We start from the raw sequence: 21,566 nt of genomic DNA on the forward strand, positions 1-21,566 counted from the left end.
TGGGTCAAAGGATCCAGTGATTGTTTTTCCCTAACACCTAAATTATTTTCAAGATTGATTCTAACAATTCATACCCCCACCAAATGTATGTTTGTATATCTCTTTCCGCAGTCCCTCAACACTGAGTGTTTTTGTCTTTTATCATGATGGCCGTGAAGTGAAATCTTGAAGTTGTTTTAATTTACATTTTTATTAATAATTTGGAGCATTTTCTTTTCAAATTCCCAAACTCTACTTTTGCAAGGAGAAATGAAGGCACAGAGAGGTTAAGTAATTTACACAAGGTTACATAGGTAGCAGAGCCAAGATTGAAAGCCAGGTCCTCTGATTCTAAATCCAGGGATCATGACACTGTCTATGATACTACATAATACTGGTGATATACAAAGTGGACTATAGTTTATCAGATACTGTGTCAGTCACAGAAAACATTCTAATTGGTCTAGACCACTTGAAATGAACTGAATTGGATTTGATTAAATCACCAAAGTTCTTACAGTTATGTTGTCCTTATTGACTCCACTAGATACTTTTTGGACATAATTCCATAGCACTTTCCTCTCCTTAAAGGTGCTTTATGACAAATGCTTCTCTTTTGGGGGTCTCTGAATATCTGCTCTTTTATTTGGAGAATTTCATCCCCTGGATGAAATGGGTTTCAGAATTACTGCTTTTGAAGCTTCTGTTCTTTCTGTGTTGTTTCTTTCTACTATCCAATTTTCTGGTATGCTAATTACCTGTCAATTTCATGCTTGTTACCGGTAAAGTAACTGCCTGTTTTGTTCTTATCATTGATGAGAATGTCCTAAATTAACCAGAAAGTTAGTTTTTATTAATTATTCATCTTATGCTCCACAGATTACTGTGAACATTGTCCAAATAGCTAATCTGGAATGGCTTTAAGTCCACGCCCAGTAGTGGACTTTTATGTCCGTTGCTAAAGGACCAGCTTAGCCAAGTTCAGATAGTTTTACTACCACGCTGGCTGAAAAACTAGTCTACAGAAAATCTCACAGAATGATCTCCTCAATTATATCTGGTTTCCAGTCTATGTTGTTGGAGACAATACTCACACCAGCCCAACTGTGGATCCCTTAAGGATTAAAGGGCTAATGAATTCTCTACTCTATTTTCCTGCTTAGGTTGGTGATCCTTTGAGTCGCTGGAGCATTCTTAGGTTGTAATCTGAGGCCAGACATCAAGGAGCCTTTTGGCAGGGTAGCCTTTTCCCCAAGCAGAGCATGAGATAGCTGCTTGGTGACCTCAGCAGTCCCTGTGGACATAGACAACAAGACCATGCACGTCTGGCTTCTGAGTCCAGAGTTTGCATCATCTCTCCTTCTTTTTGAAGGTACATGACTGATGGTGGACTGGGCCTCTACACTCGGCGACTAAATCGGCTGCCCGATGGAATGGCTGTGGTGCGGGAGACCCTACAGCGGAACACCTCCCTGGGCCTGGTCGATGCTGACAGGTAAGCAGGCTCCTAACTGGTCTTTCAGCCACGTACTATCCATTGTTCTGCATCGTTCCGATATGCAGGGGAAATATGAAGGTGCTGGAAATGCTTTCTCTTGTTTTCGTGAAGCTCTGCAGTACAATAGGACAGGAATAAGGGAAAAAAGACATAAGAAAGAAGCTCATAAATCAATTCAGATTCCGGCAGTGCTTCAAAAAGTGGAGGAATGATTAGGGGCAGGCAAGGGCAAATCAGGGAAGCTTCAAGGAAGCAAAGGAGATTTTAGTAAGGTTTGCAAGCCAGAGTTAGGACTGGAGGGGAATATAGGTGAGCTCGGAAGAATAAGAAGACGATTCTTAAGTAATTGGGAGAATATTCAAAAGCCTTTGACCTTCAAGCAAATCATAGGAGGGTTAGTTACTTGACTGACGATGAGGCTACATCTCCCAATGCAGGAAAAAAGAGGGGCAGTTAGTAAAGTTGAGGCAAAAATCATGGGGAAAAGAAGCCTGTTGTTGGAAGGCCTGAACTGTCAAGGAAGCAGTAAGGAAACGCTATCAGTTGCCAAAAAATGTTTCTGTTTTTACCTAATTTTGGTGAAGCCACTCACAGTAAACATGACATTCCAGCTTTAAGAGGTAGTTGCTATTTGGACTGTTGGCTATCAGGTGCTCTTGGCACGTTAATCTGGCACCTGAAGTATGTTTGACTTCCTCTCTCGTTAATGAGCTTTCTAGGTATCACACTTTGGAAGGAAACCTTGGGGATTAGTCTCTGGTGTATTGCTGAGGTCTGTTGGGGGGGAAAAAAAACAACAAATCTCAAGGTGCTTGATATAATGGCATAAGCAACTTTTGCTTGCTCTAAGCCCAAATCCTACATCTGTGCTCTTTGTTACTTTGGAAGCAATTTTAGGAACTCAGATTTGCATGAGATAATTCTAGTAGTTGGCTTTTCATGTATTTTTTTTTTGGCAGAGTGTTTATAGCCTTTGATCTCAGAGGGAAATGTAATCTCCTTCCTTCAGTGCTGCCATCTTTTTGTGAGGTCTTCTGATGAGAAGCAGCATAAATTCTAGGTGGTAGCTCTGTGGACCACCTATAAATATACTCAAGATTCAGCATTCTGATGCATCAAGATAACTGTGAATATGGGAATGTCACAACTATTTGGAGTGAAATTGTAGTGGCTGAGGTGCAACTTGAAATGAATCTGAGGAATGGAACAGATTCTTTGGTGCTCAGAATCCTTTGGCTTCATGGACACAGGAGGGCACAGTGGATAAACCGAGAAGTCATTCTCAGAATGGGTTAACTAGGCAAGAGGGTGAGCCTTTGGGGTGGGGGAGAATCAGCAAGAAAGGGGGAGAGACCCCTCCTAAACTGATAGTATTTTTTAGTCTAGTAAAAAAGAACTGAGAAAGATAAAACTTCAGATTATGATCCTAGAGCAATGGAAGGTGGATTAATGTATTATCATCTTATTAGCAGAGGAAAGATATTATTTGAACAATCCATAGAAATACCCTTCCTTAGGTGATACCTGACAAAAAAAAAAAACTCACTGAGAATGAAATACAGTGAGGATTAGATCAGGACAGCCCAAAACAAAGCCTGGCACACCTTAATTATTGAAATACCCTCAATGGAGCTTTCTCAATGTACTAATTTATTTTGTTTACTTATGTTTTCCTATAAATATGTGGTTGGATAGAAAACCTTATTAGCTGGAACATAGGTCTTACAGTGTACGTTTCTCCCTGAAGCAGTCAAGGAAATTTGCAGTAGTCTTTTGGACTTCCTTTTCCATTTGGCCAATTTTTCTTTTTAGGGCATTTTTCTCCTCATTGGCTTTTTGGACCTCTTTTGCCATTTGGGTTAGGCTATTTTTTAAGGTGTTAATTTCTTCAGTATTTTTTTGGGTCTCCTTTAGCAAGCTGTTGACTTGTTTTTCATGATTTTCTTGCATCACTCTCATTTCTCTTTCCAGTTTTTCCTCTGCTTCCCTTACTTGCTTCTCAAAATCCCTTTTGAGCTCTTCCAAGGCCTCAGACTGATTCATATTTTTCTTGGAGGCTTTGGATGTAGGAGCTTTGACTTTGTTGTCTTCTTCTGGTTGTATGTTTTGATCTTCTTTGTCACCAAAGTAAGATAATATAGTCTGACTCTTTTTGCGCTGCTTGCTCATGATCCCGGCCAATTACTTGAGTTTTAAACTCTTTGTTAAGGTAAGAGTCTGCTTCCAATGTGGAGAATGTACTGTCCCAAGCTTCAGGGGTTTGTACAGCTGTTTTCAGAGATACTTATAGGTACCTGTAAATTTTCAGTTCTCACAAGGTGTTATGAGAAGGGGCAAGGTGTTTACTCCTTTCCTGGCCTGTGACCACAAGTATTCCTTTCTGTCCTGTTACTGTGAGGAGGGGTTTCTCTCCACAGCCACTACAAGCTCCACCACGCCAGCGTTCCTCCTCACCCCAGCACTGCCACCCAGAACTGTGACCCAGATCTAAACGCAAGTAAAGCAAGAGATTCCTGCCTCAGCACTGGCAAAAGAGATCCCTGCAGTCCCTCTCTGATCAGCCACTGGATTCCCCCTCAGTCTGTGGGCCAGAAGCTCGGGAAGCAGCTGCCCCCCCAGGACCACGCTCTTGGGGAATGAAGCTGAAACCCCGCCTTCCTTTCTCAGCGCTGACAGAAACAGACTTTTCCCACTGACCTTCTAAGTTGTCTTTGGCATTGGTGGGTTGAGGAGTCTGGAAACCTCCACAGCTGCCTGTGATTCAGTCCTCTGAGGCTTGCTTCAAGTTCGCTGTGGCCTGGGCACCCAGGCAGCATTGTGCTGCGCTCCCAGCCCGGCGCGATATACCTTTCTGATCAATCATCCAGGTTGTCTTGGGCTGGAAATTTGTTTCTTTCTGTCTTTTTGTGGGATCTGCTGCTTCAGAATTTGTTTAGAGCCATTTTTTATGAGTATTTGGATGGGTTTGGGGGAGAGCTCAAGCAAGTCACTCAATTCACTCCGCCATCTTGGCTGCGCCCCCCCAATCAAGGAAATCTGAAGTAGACAGTTTCATTTAATGCTTTCTTGCTGGGCTAATAGAATTATCAGAGGTCACAGCTGGGCTTTTTTTGTATTTTGAGGTGGAGGTTTTTGGCAGGATGGAGATTGTATCTGTAATTTCATTTCATCTCTGAATCACTTTAAAGTATAGAGTCCATTCTTCTTGTTTTTTGTTTGTTTTGATTTGGTCCAGACACATGATTTATTGCTATAAAGAACTCTTGTTAAGGAAATTTCCTCTTCCCGTACAGGCCAGAAACTCTTCTGCAATTTATAGTCTTAACAGCAAGGCTTCTTAACCATTTTTAAGTCATGGACTCGTTTGGCAATCTGGTGAAATGTATCCCTTCTCAGAATATTTTTTTAGATTCTTAAAGGAAACACTAAATTTCAATTAGTAGTTAGTGAAAATAAATGTATATTTTTTCCCCATCCAATTTCAGAGACTCCTTGAAATCTGTCCACAGAATCCAGAAGAAGAACCTCAGTCTTAGAAAATTGTCTAGTGCACTGAGAGAGTAAATGATTTGCCCAGGATCCTAAAGCCTGCTTGTATCAGAAGTAGGACTCGAACCCAAGTCTTTCTGGCTCTGAGGCAGACTCTTTATCTTTATAGCACTTCTGCCTCTCCCATTGCTTTGTAAGGTAGAATATATAGATACAAAAACTTCTTTCATATTCCTAAAGCTGATTAGCTCATAGGACTGGCTTTAAACAAGACATTTAGTGGTTATTTGACATCTCTGACGTTTAATTAGTACATATTTCTTTTTGTCTGCTGTAAATTGTGATTTAGGACAGAAGTTGAATTAATTGTACTTGAACATGTCGATATGTTTTATTTCTTGTAATCTCTAAAATTATTTTTAACATAGCATAATCTATGGAACAGTTTATAGGCCTGAATGATGGTGAATTTGTTCATAGGAAGCTTTCATATGAATATTTTTAAATTTTTATTTTAGAATGGAAAAGACATAACAAATAAGTGCTCTCCTAGAATTCTTCTTTTTTCTGTTTGTTTCTAGAGGCAATCAGGGTTAAGTGACTTGCCCAAGGTCACACAGCTGTCTAAGACTACATTTGAACTCAGATCCTTCTGACTCTTGGGGCCGTCCTCTATCCACAATGTGACCTAGCTGCTCCAATAATTCTTAAAAGAAAAAGTTCTAATACTAAAATTTCCATTATAGGATTTAGAGGTGGATTGATTCTACTGCTAACTATCTGGGTGACTTTGGACAAATCCCCTAACCAATCTGGGCTTCTACGTCTTCACTTGTAAAATCGGGATTAGGTGCCCTATTAGGTCCCTTCAGGCTCTATATCTGTGACCCTATGACTTGTACAATGAGGATCCTGGACTGGGTGGAGATTTCTTGGGTTCCTTTCAGCTCTTTCATTTTATAAATGAGGAAGCTGAAGCCCAGAGAGATTAAACAACTTGCTACAGTTCAAATCCAGGTCCACTGACTGTAAATCCAATAATCTCTTAATCAATTTTTGTATTTTAAAAAACCCACCAACTCATTAATGTTACACAAGGAATAGTGTATAGTTTGTGGAAATAAAGTGAACAAAAGAAAGTTGGGGAAAAATGAGAGAGAAATTGATATGAAGTCTAGAGAAATGTAGATAAGGAACTTATTAGTATGATTAGGAAAGTGATTAAGAATGCTCACCCTACCTCAGAGAGCAATGAATGTATCTATTCATGGATGGAAGGAAGATGAATGAAAGCTCTTAATGGGTGAATGCTCAAGTGAAGGCACCTTGATACATGTGAATTCCATGTTTCCATGGTATCATTGGGGCAATTAGGTCAAACTGATATGAATGTCTAATTTAGATAAGTCTAAGGTGAGGACCAAATGGGTCTTCCATCTCACCAAACTTTCAGTTGACATTTGAAAGATAATAAATAAAGATAATGGCTTCAGAACTTCCCAACCCCACCCCACCCCCACTCCCCTTTACCTCAACATGCATTACCAGACTAAGATAATGAAAATGGTTACTTGCTAAGACCAGATTCTAGTCCTTGGGTGCAGCCTTTTGACTAAGTCCAAGTTTTACAGAACAAATCCTCTTATTAAGGGGATTTGTTCTGTGAGGTTTGGATTCAGTCAGCTGGGCACACTTGAGGACCTAGAAGGCCACATATGGCCTTGAGGCTGCAGGTTCCCCACTCTTAGACTAGAGATTACTTCCAACTTCATAGTATGGGTTGAGGCAAAAGATCAAGTGAAACAAATGGAGAGAATTCTGCCAAGTAGCAGGTACTAGATGAGAAGTCAAATAGGGAACATTGGCAGGAATTCTCTGAAATGGCACCATGAAAGAAAGCAATATCAAAGTCAGGGCGATGAGTCTGGTAACAGGTAAACGACCTCCCTACTGAACCTTGACCCAGATGTGTGCTCTGAAGCTGTCAAATTCCAAGAACTTCCTGTAGCTGAAAACTCAAATTTGAGAAAGTTTCTTCTTTCCTTGTTACATTGTGGCTATTATCATTAATTCTATTTCATCCCGGTGATAGCTATTCCGTAATAATAAATTGAGAACTTAAGAATAGTCCTATTATGCTGGGGTTGTGAAAAGTACTTTCCTGTCAGTCAGTCCATCAGTATTTATTAGGCGCCAAGCACTCTGCTAAGAGCTGGGGATGCAAGAAAAGGCAAAAGACAGTCCCACCCCTCCCGGAGTTTATAATCTAATGGGGAACATGAAAATAAATAGGTGCGAATAAGCCATTTAGAGGATAAATAGGAGATAATTGATAGATGAAAGAGATTAGAATTTAGAGGGATTGAGGAGAAGCTTCCTATAGAAGATGGGATTTTATCTGGGACCTGAAGGAAGCCAGGAAACCCAGGAGGTAAAGATAAGGAGGAAGAGAATTCTAAGCATGGGAGATAGCCAAAGAAAAAGCCCAGAGCTAAGAGATGGTGTGTCTTCTTCAAGAACCAGCAAGCAGGCCTATGTCAGTGGATCAAAGAGTTTGGGGGGAAAGGGGTATAAGGTATAAGATGATTGGAAAGGTGGGATGGCGGACAGGTTATGAAGGACCTTGAATATCACGCAGAGGATTTTGTATTTAATCCTGGAGGTGATAGGGAGCCAGTGTTATTATAAGAAGGTGACATGGTCAGACCTGTGAATCAGGCAAATCACGTTGGCAACTTAATGAAGGGTCAGCTCAAGAGGGGAGAGGGACTTGTGACACAAAGACCAAGTCCAGGCATTTGGAGATGAGCACTTGCACCAGGGTGGTGGCAATGTCAGAAGAAAGAAGGGAGCATGTTCAAGAGATGCCACAAAGGTGAAATCAATAGGCCTTGGCAACAGTTTGGATATGGGTGGTGAGAAATGGTGAGAAATCAAGGATGACATCTAGGATGTCACTGGGAGGGTGGTGGTACCCTTGATAGTGAAATTTGAAAGGGGGAAAGACGACAATTTCAATTTTGGACATGTTGAATTTAAGATGTTCCACTAGACATCCTAGTTCTAGATGTCTAAAAGGCAGTAGGAGATGAAAATGGAGGATAGCGAAGAGCTTCCAGCTGGATAAGTAGGTGTGAGAATCATTAGCATAGAGATGATAATTAAATCTATGGGAACTGATAAGATCCTCAAGAGAAGTAGTATAAAGGGAGAAGAGGAGAGGGCCTAGGACAGGGTCCTGTGGGACACTCATACATAGTGGGCATGGCCTGGATGAAGATCCAATAAAGAAAACCAAATAGTTAAATAGATAGGAAGACAGCCAGGAGAGAGTGGTGTCCCAAAAACTTAGAGAGAAGAGAATATCACAGAGACTAGAGTGATCAACAGTGTGAAAGCCTGCAGAGAAGTCAAGAAGGATGAGGATTGAGGATAGGCCATTGGATTTGACATTTAAGAGATCATGGGTAACTTTAGAGAGAGTCCATTAGAGAATGACTTGCACGTGGCAGAGAAAGAATATTAGTATTATACCAGTATTGTGAGTTGACATTCTAATTCTTCTCCAGACAATTCAAAACATTTATCTAATTTTTGAAAACTGTTTTTGGTTTGATGAAGAAATCCTATGTAATCCAACAAAGCTTCCCAAAAAAACTGTTGTAGAGTTTGGGGAGGGGGGTGAAAAGCAAGTCAGTGTGAACTGTGGGCAAAGTACTCATTGAATATCAGTATTTTCCCAAGAAAGACAGCTAGGAGTACAGTGGACAAAGTGTCCAGCCTGGAGTCAAGAAGATTAATCTTCATAAGTTCAAATCTGGCCTCAGACACTTACTAACTGTGTGACCCTTGGCAAGTCACTTAACCCTGTTTGCCTCAGTTTCCTCATCTGTAGAATGGGCTGGAGAAAGAAATGGTGAACCACTCCAGTATCTTTGCCAAACTAACTCCAAATGGGATCTTGAAAAATCAAACACAACTGAAACAACTGAATGAAAAAAAAGAATTTGCCCAAGAAGGCTTGTCAGAAAGAGAAAATAATTATTTCTGCTTCCCATCCCTACCTTCTTTCCCCTTGAATTTTTGATGCTTTGTGTTTTGAACCTTTCAGTCTGAGGATTCTAAATCAGAACTGCAAACTTTACTGCAATACTTAACACTTGCATTACATTTAAAATCTTTCAAATCTCTTTGCATATCTTGGGTCATAGATTTGGAGCAGGGAGTGACCTTAGAGGACTCAAGTTCAACCTCCCTCTTCCCCCCCCCACCATTTTACAGGTGAGGAAACAGAAACTCACGGAAAAGGAAAGTGACTTATCCAAGGTCACACAGGCAGTAACCACAATTCCTACTGTTCCCAAATCTTTGCTCTTTCCTTGAATCATGCTGCCTCCTGGGACTCATCACTGCCACAACCCTCTGTGATAGGCAGCTGCCGCAGGTAATATTATCTGCATTTTATGGAGAAGGGACCCAAAGACCAGAGAGATTAAAGGACTCACTTGTGACTGCACCACTTGTGAGTGTCTCAGTGGCATGTGAATGGGAGAGTCTCTTGACTCCAGGCCCACCATGCTATCCATTAGGTTACACTGACTATAAATGACATTCAGGGAAGCTAGGTCAATGCTAACTATAACCTCTGGTTGAAGACTGAAATGAAGAAGCATTATTTTGAGCTGAAGCCAACGGTATGGGCAAGTAACTGTGCAAAATGGAGCTGAACATGCCTCCCAGCTGCAGCCTCCCTATACCATCCAGGAATTCCAAGAGTTTGCAGCTAGTTTTGTGATATGTCACACATTAATGGACCTTGCCATCGCATGACCCCCCAAGGCGCCATAATGAAGCATGGGTTGCCCTACATCCAATCTAGGTAAAAGGGTTAAAGTTAGTAGGCCAGGCTCCATTGGGAGATTTGTGAAGCTGATATGTCCCCAATTCTCTTCCCATTGCCTTTCCCCATCCTCCTCCCCCTCGATCACACTGTCTCTAGGAAGTTGCAAAGGATTCTCAGCAAGAGGGGAAAGTGATGATTCATGGCTGATGCCCCTTGCCCCATTCTGTTCAAAGAACTTCACTGTCAGCATTTCCCCTTCCTCACCTTTTTCTCCAAGGCTTGGGGGAGGGGGAGAATAACCCCTCAAAGCTCCCCTCAAAGAGCTTAGGGGTCCCTCTTCTAAGCAGAGAAACATTTCAGGGGAGCATTCTTGAGCTTCTCCCTTTCAGACCCTCACCTACTCCAAGTGTCCTTAATTTGGGGCACCAAGGGGCCACTGCTGCATGGCTCCGACCTTTAGGTTGATATTTCCTGTTCAATTGAGTTCAGTTCAATCAATTTAGCGTTTTGAATTTCTCTTGTGGGCAAAGGAGCTGAAGGACTATGCTCAGGGTGGAAATTACATGTACTGACAGTATCGATGATACGGGAGACAAAAGATGTACTTTTAAAGCTGTAGGGGACCTAATCCAGCTTTCATTTTATAGGAAGCACTGCTCTCTAAATTCACAAGACCTGTGTTCAAATCCTGGGTCTGATGTTTACTACCCGAGTGGCCTCGGGCAAGTCAAGTCTCTGGGGCTAGTTTCTTCATCTGTTAGATGAAGGGATTGGACTACAGGGCTCCTGAGGTGACTTTGAGGTCAAGATCCATGATCCTAGGATCGAAGAGGTTCAGTTGCTTAGCCATTAAGTTAATTGGTATTCAGAATTTTCCCCTTCTCTTAGGGCAAGAGTAGCCAGCCTCAGACACTGGTGTAGCCTATGAGTAGCTCCTGAAACAGTCACTGGTGTCACTCACCCCAGAGCTATCCATCAGATGGGAAAAATAGCACCTCTCCAACCCCTACCCATGGTTTTGGAGGCTCCATTCTGCCAGTGAAAGGGAAGTGACTCAAAACACAGCCAATGACGGAAGTGGCCCTGCTGGCTCTTTCAGTTTAGTTTTAATCTTTCAGATGCAGGTACTTAGGAGATCATAGATCTCATGGTGGAAGGGACACCAGAGGTCATCGTGTCTAATTCTCTCCTCTTTCAGTTGAGGATTGAGACCAGGGAGGTTAATATCTGACCCATGTGATACAAGGTAGTAAGCTTCAAAGAGAGAATTTGAATCTAGGACCTGTGACTCCAGAGCCATTGTTCTGTCTACTGTACCACACTTCCACTATAGATTGAGGCCCATGCACAACTTGGGTTTCACTATACTCTGTGTCCCCATAAATCCTCCATTGGGGTCTACCCATCAGAAGGACCAGAATTTTAAAATACCTTGAAGGACCGAGCTATATCAATTGGTACAGTACATTTTTTTTTAATCCACAAGACAAAGAAAATAGAGATAATAGTATGAATTTTTTTAATCTCAGCGTAAAATATAACATCTGCTTGTAATTATTTCTAATTAAAACGTATTTGCACAGATGAGAGAAATTATAGTAAAATTATTTTTAAATTTCTGTCAGTTGGGGCAGCTAGGTGGCATAGTAGATAGAGCACCGGCCCTGGATTCAGGAGGACCTGAGTTCAAATGCGGCCTCAGACACATAACACTACTGGGCAAGTCACTTAACCCCATTGCCTAGCCAAAAAATAAATAAATAAATAAATATGTGTCAGTTGACATACCTGTTCCTTCTAGTGTTTAAAAAAAAAAAAAGCTCTGAAACTTTTATACATAATCAACCCATAAGTCCTCCCATCCCAGGACAAGTCACTTAACCTCTGTTTGCCTTAATTTCTTCAACTGTAAAATGGGGACAATAATAGCACCTCGCTCACAGGGTTGTTATGAGAATTAAATGAGATAATATTTGTAAAGCCCTTAACCTAGTGCTTGGCATATAGGAGGCAATTAATAAATGTTTGTTCCCTTCCTTCTTTCCTGTCTTCCTCTCTCCCTCCCTCTCTTTCGTCCTTCTCTCCTTTCTTCTATCATCAAGGCAAAGCAAAGAGGCTCTCCCTGATTAAGCAGCCCACACTGCCTTATGCTGCTCTTTTGCAACTTTCCCCCCTTCCAGGGTGCCCATCACATTCCTCTCATTTAACAAAGATGTAGATATTAGGAGCAGACCTTTAGGATAAGATCTTTTTTATACCACCCCCACTTTTCTCACTCGAGGATGATCTCACTTCTGTTACTTGTCACTAGATGTGACTTCCCTTGATCTCCTGGCTCTTTCCCTCTTTCTCTATTTACTTTTTTCCCCCCTTTCTGCCCCAGACTCTTACTCTGTCTCTCTCACCCCACCCCCCGCCCCAGCCTATGCTTTAAATCTGCCAATAGTTCCCGTGCCCACTTCTGGGTGTTGCTTCACCCTGGGAATATCATTTGGCTCTGAAGATGGCTTGCCCGGTTTCATTTCAAAACAAGAAAGTAATCAGTGCAGTAGCCGCTACTTTGGTGGGAGGTATTGAGATTCTCCCTTCTCTGTCTCTATGCCTCTGTGTCTCTCTGTCTCTGTCTCTCTCTCTGTGTCTTTGTGTCTCTGTCTCTCTCCATCTCTGTCTCTGTCTCTGTCTCTCTCTGTCTCTCTGTCTCTCTCCCTCTCCCTTCCTCCATCTCTCTGTTTCTCTTTCCCTCTCCTCTCCTGTTCTCTCCTCTCCTCTCGTTTTCCCCCTCACTCTTTCCCCCCCTCTCTCTCTTTCTCCCTCTCTCCCTCTGTCTTGTCTATACACATTCAGGGGTTCAAATTGGTGAAAGTGAAAACTGCTTTACCTTTAAATCTCTTAGAACAGCTTTGTGTGCCTAGAAGGCAAAATGCAATTGTATTCTTAACTAAGTCATAATTCTCAGGTTAGTTTGTCCCTGGGACCTCATTCAGACCAGAACAGCTAGCTTCAGTTACAACTGAAATTGCCTCTCGATGTTGGTGAGAAGGCTGAGAAGCCTCAGGAGAGACACACCTGTGTTGAGCAGCCTCTATGTGGACAGCAAGAAAACTAACTGCATCCTCAGCTTGGGGCTAAGAGGAGTCGGAGTCATGATAATTCTTAAGCAGGGATGTTATTCCTTTGTTTATTTTTTTTTGTGGGGGTGAGGGGGGATTCCTGCTGGCCTTCATCTCTGTTCTGCCTTGTGAATCAATCACTTCCTAATATTAACTGGAAGTTAAGTCAAGGGCGAAGTAAGTCTGTCAGGCCTCTGGGATGCCCTGCAAGTGAGTGTGGAGCTGTCGTTTTATAAATCGTAATATTTATGAGCTACAATTTCTAGCAGTTATTACCAGAGTTTGGTAACACAGGATTTTTATACATTTGGCAGAAAAGATCCTAATGGTTTGGCAGCAGAGTGACTTGGAAAGAGCACTAGATTGATTTGGATTGCCTGCATGGGTCTTTCTGCCACTTAGTACCTGTGTGACCTTGGGAGGGTCACTTAAACTTGCTGTGACTTGATTTCCTCTTTTATAACAATCAAGGAGCTGGAGCAGGTGACCTGTGAGGTCCCTTTCAGTGCTAAGTCCATTATCATATGGCTTCTGTTCGAGGCAGGCAGAGGGCAGATGTAGTCATCATTTTGTAGGCAGGATTGCGAATTTAAAACAATTCCCCCTTTTATAAAGAGATAAGTGCTGTGGCAGCTGGCTGCTAACCAAGCATTTGTGAGCACATCCTATATGGGCTTGTTTGGGGAAATCATTCTTAATCAGTAGCAGCTTCAGAGAGAAAATATGATGCTGGCCTGTCATTAGGACTTTGGTGTTGACGTCTGTCTATGCAACCTGGGTCATTTCTTTTCCTGTTAATTGTAACTTAATCAGTTAGAAACATTATCAGCCAAATAGTTCTGTGTATCTCATCATTGGAGAAATAGCTGGTGGTTTAAAAAAAATTAATAGCTCTTGGTGCCTTGACAAGGACACTTTAAATACCGTATGGTCGTGCTATCTGTTATTGAAATGGAAAACAATATTGAAATCCTTCTGAGCTAGCCATTACCCTCAACTGCTGAGAAGTATCACCGGTTACAATTTATCCTTCAGATTAGGTAGGATTGCCAGTGACCAGCAAAGTCATGGTTACAATGTAAATACAATTTAGTAATGCAGTCTCTTCATCTGTGCACGAAGATTGCAATCTGTTTTGGGGGACAGGACAGAAGGTGATTTCACCGCATCTGGAGAAGGATAAAATTGTATGAAACTCAGAGTCAATCCCATTTTATTGAGTTTCACCACATCTTATTGTTAGCTCACTGGTTTGACATTTAAAATGCAGGGAAATTCTTTGTTACTGTTTAGTTGTTTTGTCTGTGGGTATGTACAGGTATAAACTTCTCAGCTAAATTGCAAGCTCATGGAGGTCCTTAGGATTTTATATCACCCAGATTTTATATCCTCCATGCCTCTATAAAAATTTGTATGATGCAAAGAACTCTGGGTTGAATGTTAGAGAGACCCAGTTTCTGGTTCCAGCACAGTCACTGACTAGTTTTATTGTTGCTCCGTCCTTTCAGACTCTTCATTGACCCCATTTGGGGTTTTCTTGGCAAAGATACTAGAGTGGTTTGCCATTTCCTTTTCCAGCTCATTTTGCAGACGAGGAAATTGAGGCAAACAAGGTGAAGTGACTTGCCCAGGGTCACACAGCTAGTAAGAAGATAAATCTTCCCGACTTCAGGCTGGGCACTCTATCCAATGTACCATAAGCTGCCCCACTAATTTAAACAGGTCAATTATTCTCAGTTTCCTCATTAGTAAAATGAGATTTTGATCATTTCTAAAAACTCTTATAGCTCCTAGATTCATCAGTTCTGTAAGTCTGATTTTCTTATTCTTATCACTGAAGGAACAGATAGAAGGGATGACTCATGTTCTAGCTGTTAATCAGATGAGCTAATGTATATAGAGATCAAATGAGATAATGTATGTACAGTGATTTACAAAGCTCTCAGCCCCATATCAGTGCAAGCTGTTATTATTCACACTGGGCAAAGAGTCCACCAACCCTTGCTTCACCCTATCCCTCTCCCACCACCACACACAGTGACAATCCTGCTCTTGTATATTTGCTTTGTCTTAGTAAAGGCAGGCTTCTGGACAGAGAGCCCAGGGCCAAAGTCCTGTGTCCATGCACAGACTGACAGGTAGCTTGCAACTTGTAATCTAAGTTTCACCCCTCCTACCCCCCCCATCAAAGATGCTGCTGATAGTCTTTTTTTTTCTGAATGTAAGCCAAGAAAATAACTTGGTTTTTATGCCGTTGCTGTTTTAATCAGCAGGCTTTCCAGGATTCCAATTCTATGAGGAATTTGAGAGGGACTTTAAAAAAAACCCAACTTATCCTTCCTTCCATTCTACTAAGAACTGATGATAGGTGGGTGCTGGCACTTTGCTCTGGGTTAAAGAAGGTAGGTGGGCAGCCAGGTGTCGAAGTAGATAGAGTACCAGTTCTGGAGTCAGGAAGACTCATCTTCCTGAGTTCGAAGCTTGGTTCAGACATTTACAAGCTGTGTGACTCTGGGCAAGTCACTTAACCCTGTTTACCTCAGTTTCCTCATCAGTAAAATGAGCTAGAGAAGGAAATGACAAACCTCTCCAGCATCTTTGCCAAGAAATCCCCAAATGGGGTCATAAGGAGTCATACTTACAACAGCAAAGGTAGATGAATTCTTCTAACCAGATATTATGATTTGGGACAAAGATGGCATTCAGATTACAGTCCTGGGGATTCCATATCTTTCAAAGATTTAGCATTAAAAGAGTATTTGTATGTACTACTTGGACTTGGACTTGTACTATAGTACTTGTATACTGCTTTCAATTTTTGTTCTCATCATAAGTACTTTATTGGGGTTTTATTAAACCTTGTTTGAAGATGAAAGGAGAATGCTGCCTGGATTATGCAGCAAATTCCAATGGCTCCCTATTACCTCCAGGGTCAAATATAAATTTCTCTGTTTCTCTTTTAAAACCAGGGCATAGAGCACTGGGCATAGAATCGGAAAACTTGAGTTCAAATCTGGTCTTAGATACTTAACTGGCTGTGTGATCTTGAGCAAGTCACATAACCTCTGTTTGCCTCAGTAAAGTAGAGATAATAATAGTACCTACCTCACAGGGCTGCTGTGAGGATCAAATGAGCCATTTGGAAAAAAATGCCTAGCATAGAGTCTGGTGCATAGTAAACTATGTAAATGCTTTTTCTCTTTCCTTCCCTATCTTTCTGGTTTTCTTATTCCTTGCTACCTTCTACTTTGTGATCCAGTGACCTCAGCCTCCTTACAACAACATTTTGTGCATTTTCACTGGCTGCTCCCCTCACCCTAATGCCTGTAATTCTCCACCCTCTTGTCTCCACATCCTAATTGAGCCAGCTTTCTTCAAGCCTCACCTCAGATCTCACCACTCGGAAAGCCTTTCTCCATCTCCCTTAATGCAGTGCCTTCCTCCCAACATTATCCCCAGTTTCTCCTATATATGTCTTGTTTGTACATAATTTTCTGTTGGTTGTTTTCCCTTAATAAGTAAGTACGTCTAAGGGTAGGGAATGTTTTTATCTTTCTTTGCACCTTCAGAGCTTAGTCAGCATCAGGTAGGTGCCTAATTAATGCTTGTTGACCTAACTGACTTTACTGCCTAATGCAATGGAAAGAGATTTGGAGTTGATTTGGAGTCAGAGAGCCTGAGTTCAAACCCTGACTTTGCTCCTTATTCCTTATGTGAACTTGGGCAGATAAATTTCCTCCTTTGAGCCTGGATTCCTCATTCATAAAATGAGAGGGTTGAACTAGGACTTTACTTCTAATGTCCTTCCAGCTCTGCATCTATGATGCAGTTAACTTAATTCAACTTGTTTACATATGTATACATTATGAAAAGGCTACATAGTTTAAGGGTGGGGGGTCGGTAGAGGAGAGCAGCTATATGGTTCAGTGGATAGAGTTCAGGACCTGGAGTAGGAAGACCTGAATTCAAATGTGACCTCAGACACTTACTAGCTACGTGACCCCTGGCAAATCACTTAACAACCTCTATTTGCCTTAATCCACTGGAGAAGGAAAAAGCAAACCACTCCAGTATCTTTGCCAAGAAAACTTCGTGGAAAGTATCAGCGTGCTATGGTCTACAGGGTCACAACTAAACAACACAACACAACAAGGTGCCACAATGAATAGAGCACAGCACCAGAACTGGTCAGGAAGACCTGAGTTCAGATCTGCTTCAGACAATTGCTAGTTGTGTGACCCTAAGCAAGTCACTTAACCTTTGCCTCAATTTCCTCATCTGTAAAATTGTGAGAATCAAAGGAGACAATAATTGTAAAGCAATTACCCTAGTGCCTGGCACATAATAAATATTATATAAAAGTTAGTTTTCATTATTATTGGATAGAATGCTAGGTTTGGAATCAGGAGGATCTGGCCATGAATTCAAACAACTAGCTGTACATCCCTGGGCAAGTCACATAGCCTCAAGGAGCCTCAGTTTCTTTAGCTGTAAAGTGGGAATATTGAGTGTCTGCCTTAGAGACTATAATCTCTTTGACAGCAGAGATTGTTTTGTTTCTGACTTTTTATTCTCAACCCCTGTTATAGTGCTCGACGTTGGAGTAGGCACTTAAGAAATGCATGTTGGAAGAAAGAATTATCTTAAGATTCAAATGAAACAATTTCATTTGAATGTGCAAGGCTTTTGTAATACACAAAAGTGTCGTTCTTGCTCTGCTGAATCATTGACATAAGTTTGTCTTTTATCTCCACGATGGTAACAGCAACCTCCATAGGGAGGAGGGCCTCCAGTGTTTCCTGATGGCGTCTCAGGTGCTTGAATCCAGTACCGAAATGCTTGGTGGCAAATAGGGCACTTTTCCCCACTAGTGGCACTGTATTGGGTAGTTTTTGTTGACACAGGGGAGCCAAGAGCAACTGGCATGATTCAAGTCATAGATGGCAGACTTGGGAGGAAAAGGCAGTCTAAAGAGACATCTCTGATTTCCAGCTTCTGAGTCTGTTTTCTTAACCGGGTCATAACTGTTTCGTAGATGAGTATTTAGTATTTTTGTCTCCCTGGGAAGTGGATTTAGGTGCTCAGTTACTAAGTACTTAAGTTGACCCTACTATGGACCTAGCCAACGCTGGGCATGGTACTTTCCAAGAAGGATGTCTGAGTAAGTGGCCTTTGAGGATCATCTCATTCCTAGAGCCTCCTTAATTCAAAAGGCTTGGAGAAAAACTGGGAGTATAGATCAAGCCATTGCCCAAATAGTCACACTAGGCTGTTGAATTCTTTACCCCTTGAAGAGGTAAGAACAAAGCCTAGACCTGTGGGCATCATGTTTCCATCTGCTCTACTTTTTTAACCACTTCATCACTAGTAGTATAACCTCCCATGACTCATGGGGCCTTTGTAGTAAAATAGGTTTCTGGGAATGTCTTTTACTTGTTTTCAATCTAGCTTTTTTCTCCCTGCAGTGACTACATTTGTATTTTTCTTTAACTCTCATTAGCCCCCCTGCACTTAATAGCTTTGGGGTAATAAAAGGAAATAGACATCCGCTTTGAATCCTCAAGATGAATGACTCTTTAGGCCTACTAGCTTCTCCTTTGCCACTGTGAGTTTTGATTTATTTTCCTCATTAAACCACAGTGCACAGTCCTGTAAAATTGCCTGAAACAAGATCTAAAGAGGAACACTGACATTTTGAGTGATGTCATGAGACTGACTGAGGAAGGGATTAGAAGTGGGCGGTAGGAAATGAGGTGGTAACATGGCTCAGTGGGCTAAGCCCCCTGGCTCCAGGGTGCGATGGCTAACTCTACCTCTTGACATTAGGGTTGGGACTTGGACTGAGGCCATGCTTCTTTGGTGCTGAAGGGAGGATGGAAAAGCTCTTAGTTCTTTCTTTTAGTCTAGTCTATCCTGAAAAAGGAATTTCTGATGAGCTCCCTTCTGCAGAGAACTCTTCCCAGAGTTCTGGGAAGAGGGGTGCAAAAATACTGGGAGATGTGTGGCCAAGTAGGAAATGCACACTCTGGCCTGGAAGCTTAGGATACCTGGGTTTGATCCTCAGCTTTTTGCTGTCTGAGACCATTAGCAACCTCTCTGGATCTCATTTTCCTTGTCTGAAAGTGGGAAGAATATTAATATTTGAGCAACTACCAGGCAGGGTAGGAAACCTCTTTAAACCTAAAGTGCCATACAAATGTGAATTCTTATTATCAGTAATAGTAATCATATTTTTGTTCCTTGTTTGAGTTCCCTAGGGCCTTTACGGATGCCAGTGCTCAACAGGGGAACCATTTTATGTACTTACAAATAAAAAATCATCTTTGCCTACAGGTTAGTGTAGGGGAGGTGTCAGCTTGCCTAGCACAGATAGCAGAAATCAAAAGGTTCCTTTGGGGGAAAGGGAGCAGTTTAAAAAGATGTGTGTGTGTGTGTGTGTGTGTTTTCTGATAACACCCAGTCGGAGCGCTGGACTTAGAAGACAAAGGGACCATGATGGCACCATTATGGGTGTTCTTCAGTGTTGAGCTGATTCCCTAAATGTCTTGGTTCACTAAAGGATGAGAGGTAAGGGGCAAGGGGACAGGAAGTTGGGAGTGGGGTAGCTACTTGATGGATTTCAAGATCTTTCCTGGCTATTCATGTATAGTCACATTTTACCATTACTGTCAAGTGTCCAGATGGACACAATTTCACTCAGGCAGTCACTTTGGCTATGGGGCAGGGGGAACCAGATTGTTTGCTTAGCTGTCCATACTAACAAATTTTCTTTTCAGTCTGTAAAAGGAGAGCACCTGTCTTGCGGTCACACAATGCACCCTAGCTCCAGCCATCTGGAAAATGAACAAGAGGGTCATTGTGGGGAGGGTGTGGATGACTTATCACATCCCGCCCCCATTGCTAGAAAAAGAATCCAAAATACATCATGGGCCAAGAGCAGGACCTTCCTAAAGGAAAGAGAGCGTGATCAAGGGGAAGCATGGGGTAGTGGAGTGTATAAACTTCTTTATTATTTATTGCAGGCATTTTCAGAAAAAAAAGACCCATAGCTGTTTGGGAGTAGGGATACTGAAATGTTCCCTACTGAATTGAATCTTCTTCCATAAGACAGCCTTTTTCTAAGAGCTGTTGGAGATGTAGTGTAACCTCTCCTAAGGCTGTTAGAAAGTTTTCTAAACTGATTCCTTCCATTTCATCACTTGAAGAGTGGCATTTGTCTATCCCTTTTAATTTCGGTTAAATATAAGGAGGCTCACCACCACCAGATGTTTGGCTACCAGAGAGTGATATGGAGTGTGATGGAGCTGGCAGGTCAGGAAACCATCAACTCTGGCAGAGAAGTAGCTTCAGTAGAGGAAATATCCACAATGCTGAAATCACCGATTTGAAGTTCGAAATGAATTCTGAGCCACCACCAGTACATGGGTACTTTTATCTTTTAAATTTCTGATACCACCATATAGCATGGTTTTCAACCCTAAGCATCTATTATGTGTTTACTATGTGCCAGACACTGTACTAAGTGCTGTGGATGGATACAAATAAAAGCAAAAACACAACCTGCCCTCAAGGAGCTCACATTCTAATAGAGGAGACAGCATGCAAACACATACATACAGTATAAGTGGGAGACAATCCCAGAGGGATGAGACAGGGAACCAGGAAAGGCCTCTTACACGTATCATGATATATAAGTCAATTTCCTGACAGCCAGCGCCATTAAACAACGCAGTGAGTTGCTTCATAAGGTAATAAGTTCTCCATAACCATAGGTATTCATATGGAGTCTTGATGACCACATTCTTGGGATGTAGTAGACAGGATTGGTGCCAATGAAAATAGGGATGGAGAATCCAGAAGCATTGGGAATTCTTCTCATTCACAAATGCTACAGTAATAAGCTGGGCTGGCAATCAAGTGGGTTTAGTTGCAGAAATACCTGGCTTATGTATAGATTGCAATTTGGGTAGACTCTACAAGGTATTTAATATTGCTAAATTGAGATGACTTGACCTTAAAGTCAACTTCATATGCTGTGATACTCAGTAATCCACTTACCTTCATGATCCTGTTGCTTCCTAGGCTACCCTAGCTCCTAGCTGTCCTTATTCCTAATGTAGGAAAATTGGGTTTGAGAAAAGGCAAAAATCAGATATTAAGACTGGCGAGATCACATTTATCCAGCAGTAGGCCTGATATGCTTCAAGTTCCATATGGTATGGTGGAGAGTCAAATATAAAATTGTCTGTTTAATGTTCAAAGCCCTACAGAACCTATCCCCCAGGATTCTTACACCATACATTCTTCCCTTCCCCTTTCCCCCAAATGCTCTTTTATCCAACCGCACCGAACTCTGTGCTGTTTCTTGAACACGACACTCCATCTTCTGATTCTAGGAGCTTTCACTGGCTGTTAACCATGCATAGAATGCTCTCTCATCTCATCTCTACTTCCTGGCTTCCCTGACTTCCTTCAAATCCAATCTAAAATACCACCTTTTACAAGAAGGCTTTCCCAGTCCTTCTTAATTCTAGTGCCTTCTCTCAGCTGATTATTTCAAACTAATCCTGTATATATGTTGTTTGTACATTGTTAATTGCATGTTGTCTCCCCCATTAGATTGTGAGCTCTTTGGGAATAGAGACCT

The 21,566-nt window shown here is 41.8% G+C and overlaps 1 protein-coding gene across 1 annotated transcript in view; it reads left to right on the top strand.

Moving 5' to 3' along the window:
• The window catches only part of NAV2 (neuron navigator 2), a 453,334-nt gene that overhangs the window by 301,361 nt on the left and 130,407 nt on the right, over positions 1 to 21,566 (top strand). Inside the window, 1 exon segment of the mRNA XM_078148755.1 lies at positions 1,352 to 1,474. Within this exon segment, the coding sequence (XP_078004881.1) occupies positions 1,352 to 1,474 (123 nt within the window).

The sequence above is a fragment of the Phascolarctos cinereus genome, unplaced genomic scaffold (genome assembly GCF_003287225.1).
Source record: "Phascolarctos cinereus isolate Bilbo 61053 unplaced genomic scaffold, phaCin_HiC Scaffold_9;HRSCAF=440, whole genome shotgun sequence".
NCBI lineage: Eukaryota > Metazoa > Chordata > Mammalia > Diprotodontia > Phascolarctidae > Phascolarctos > Phascolarctos cinereus.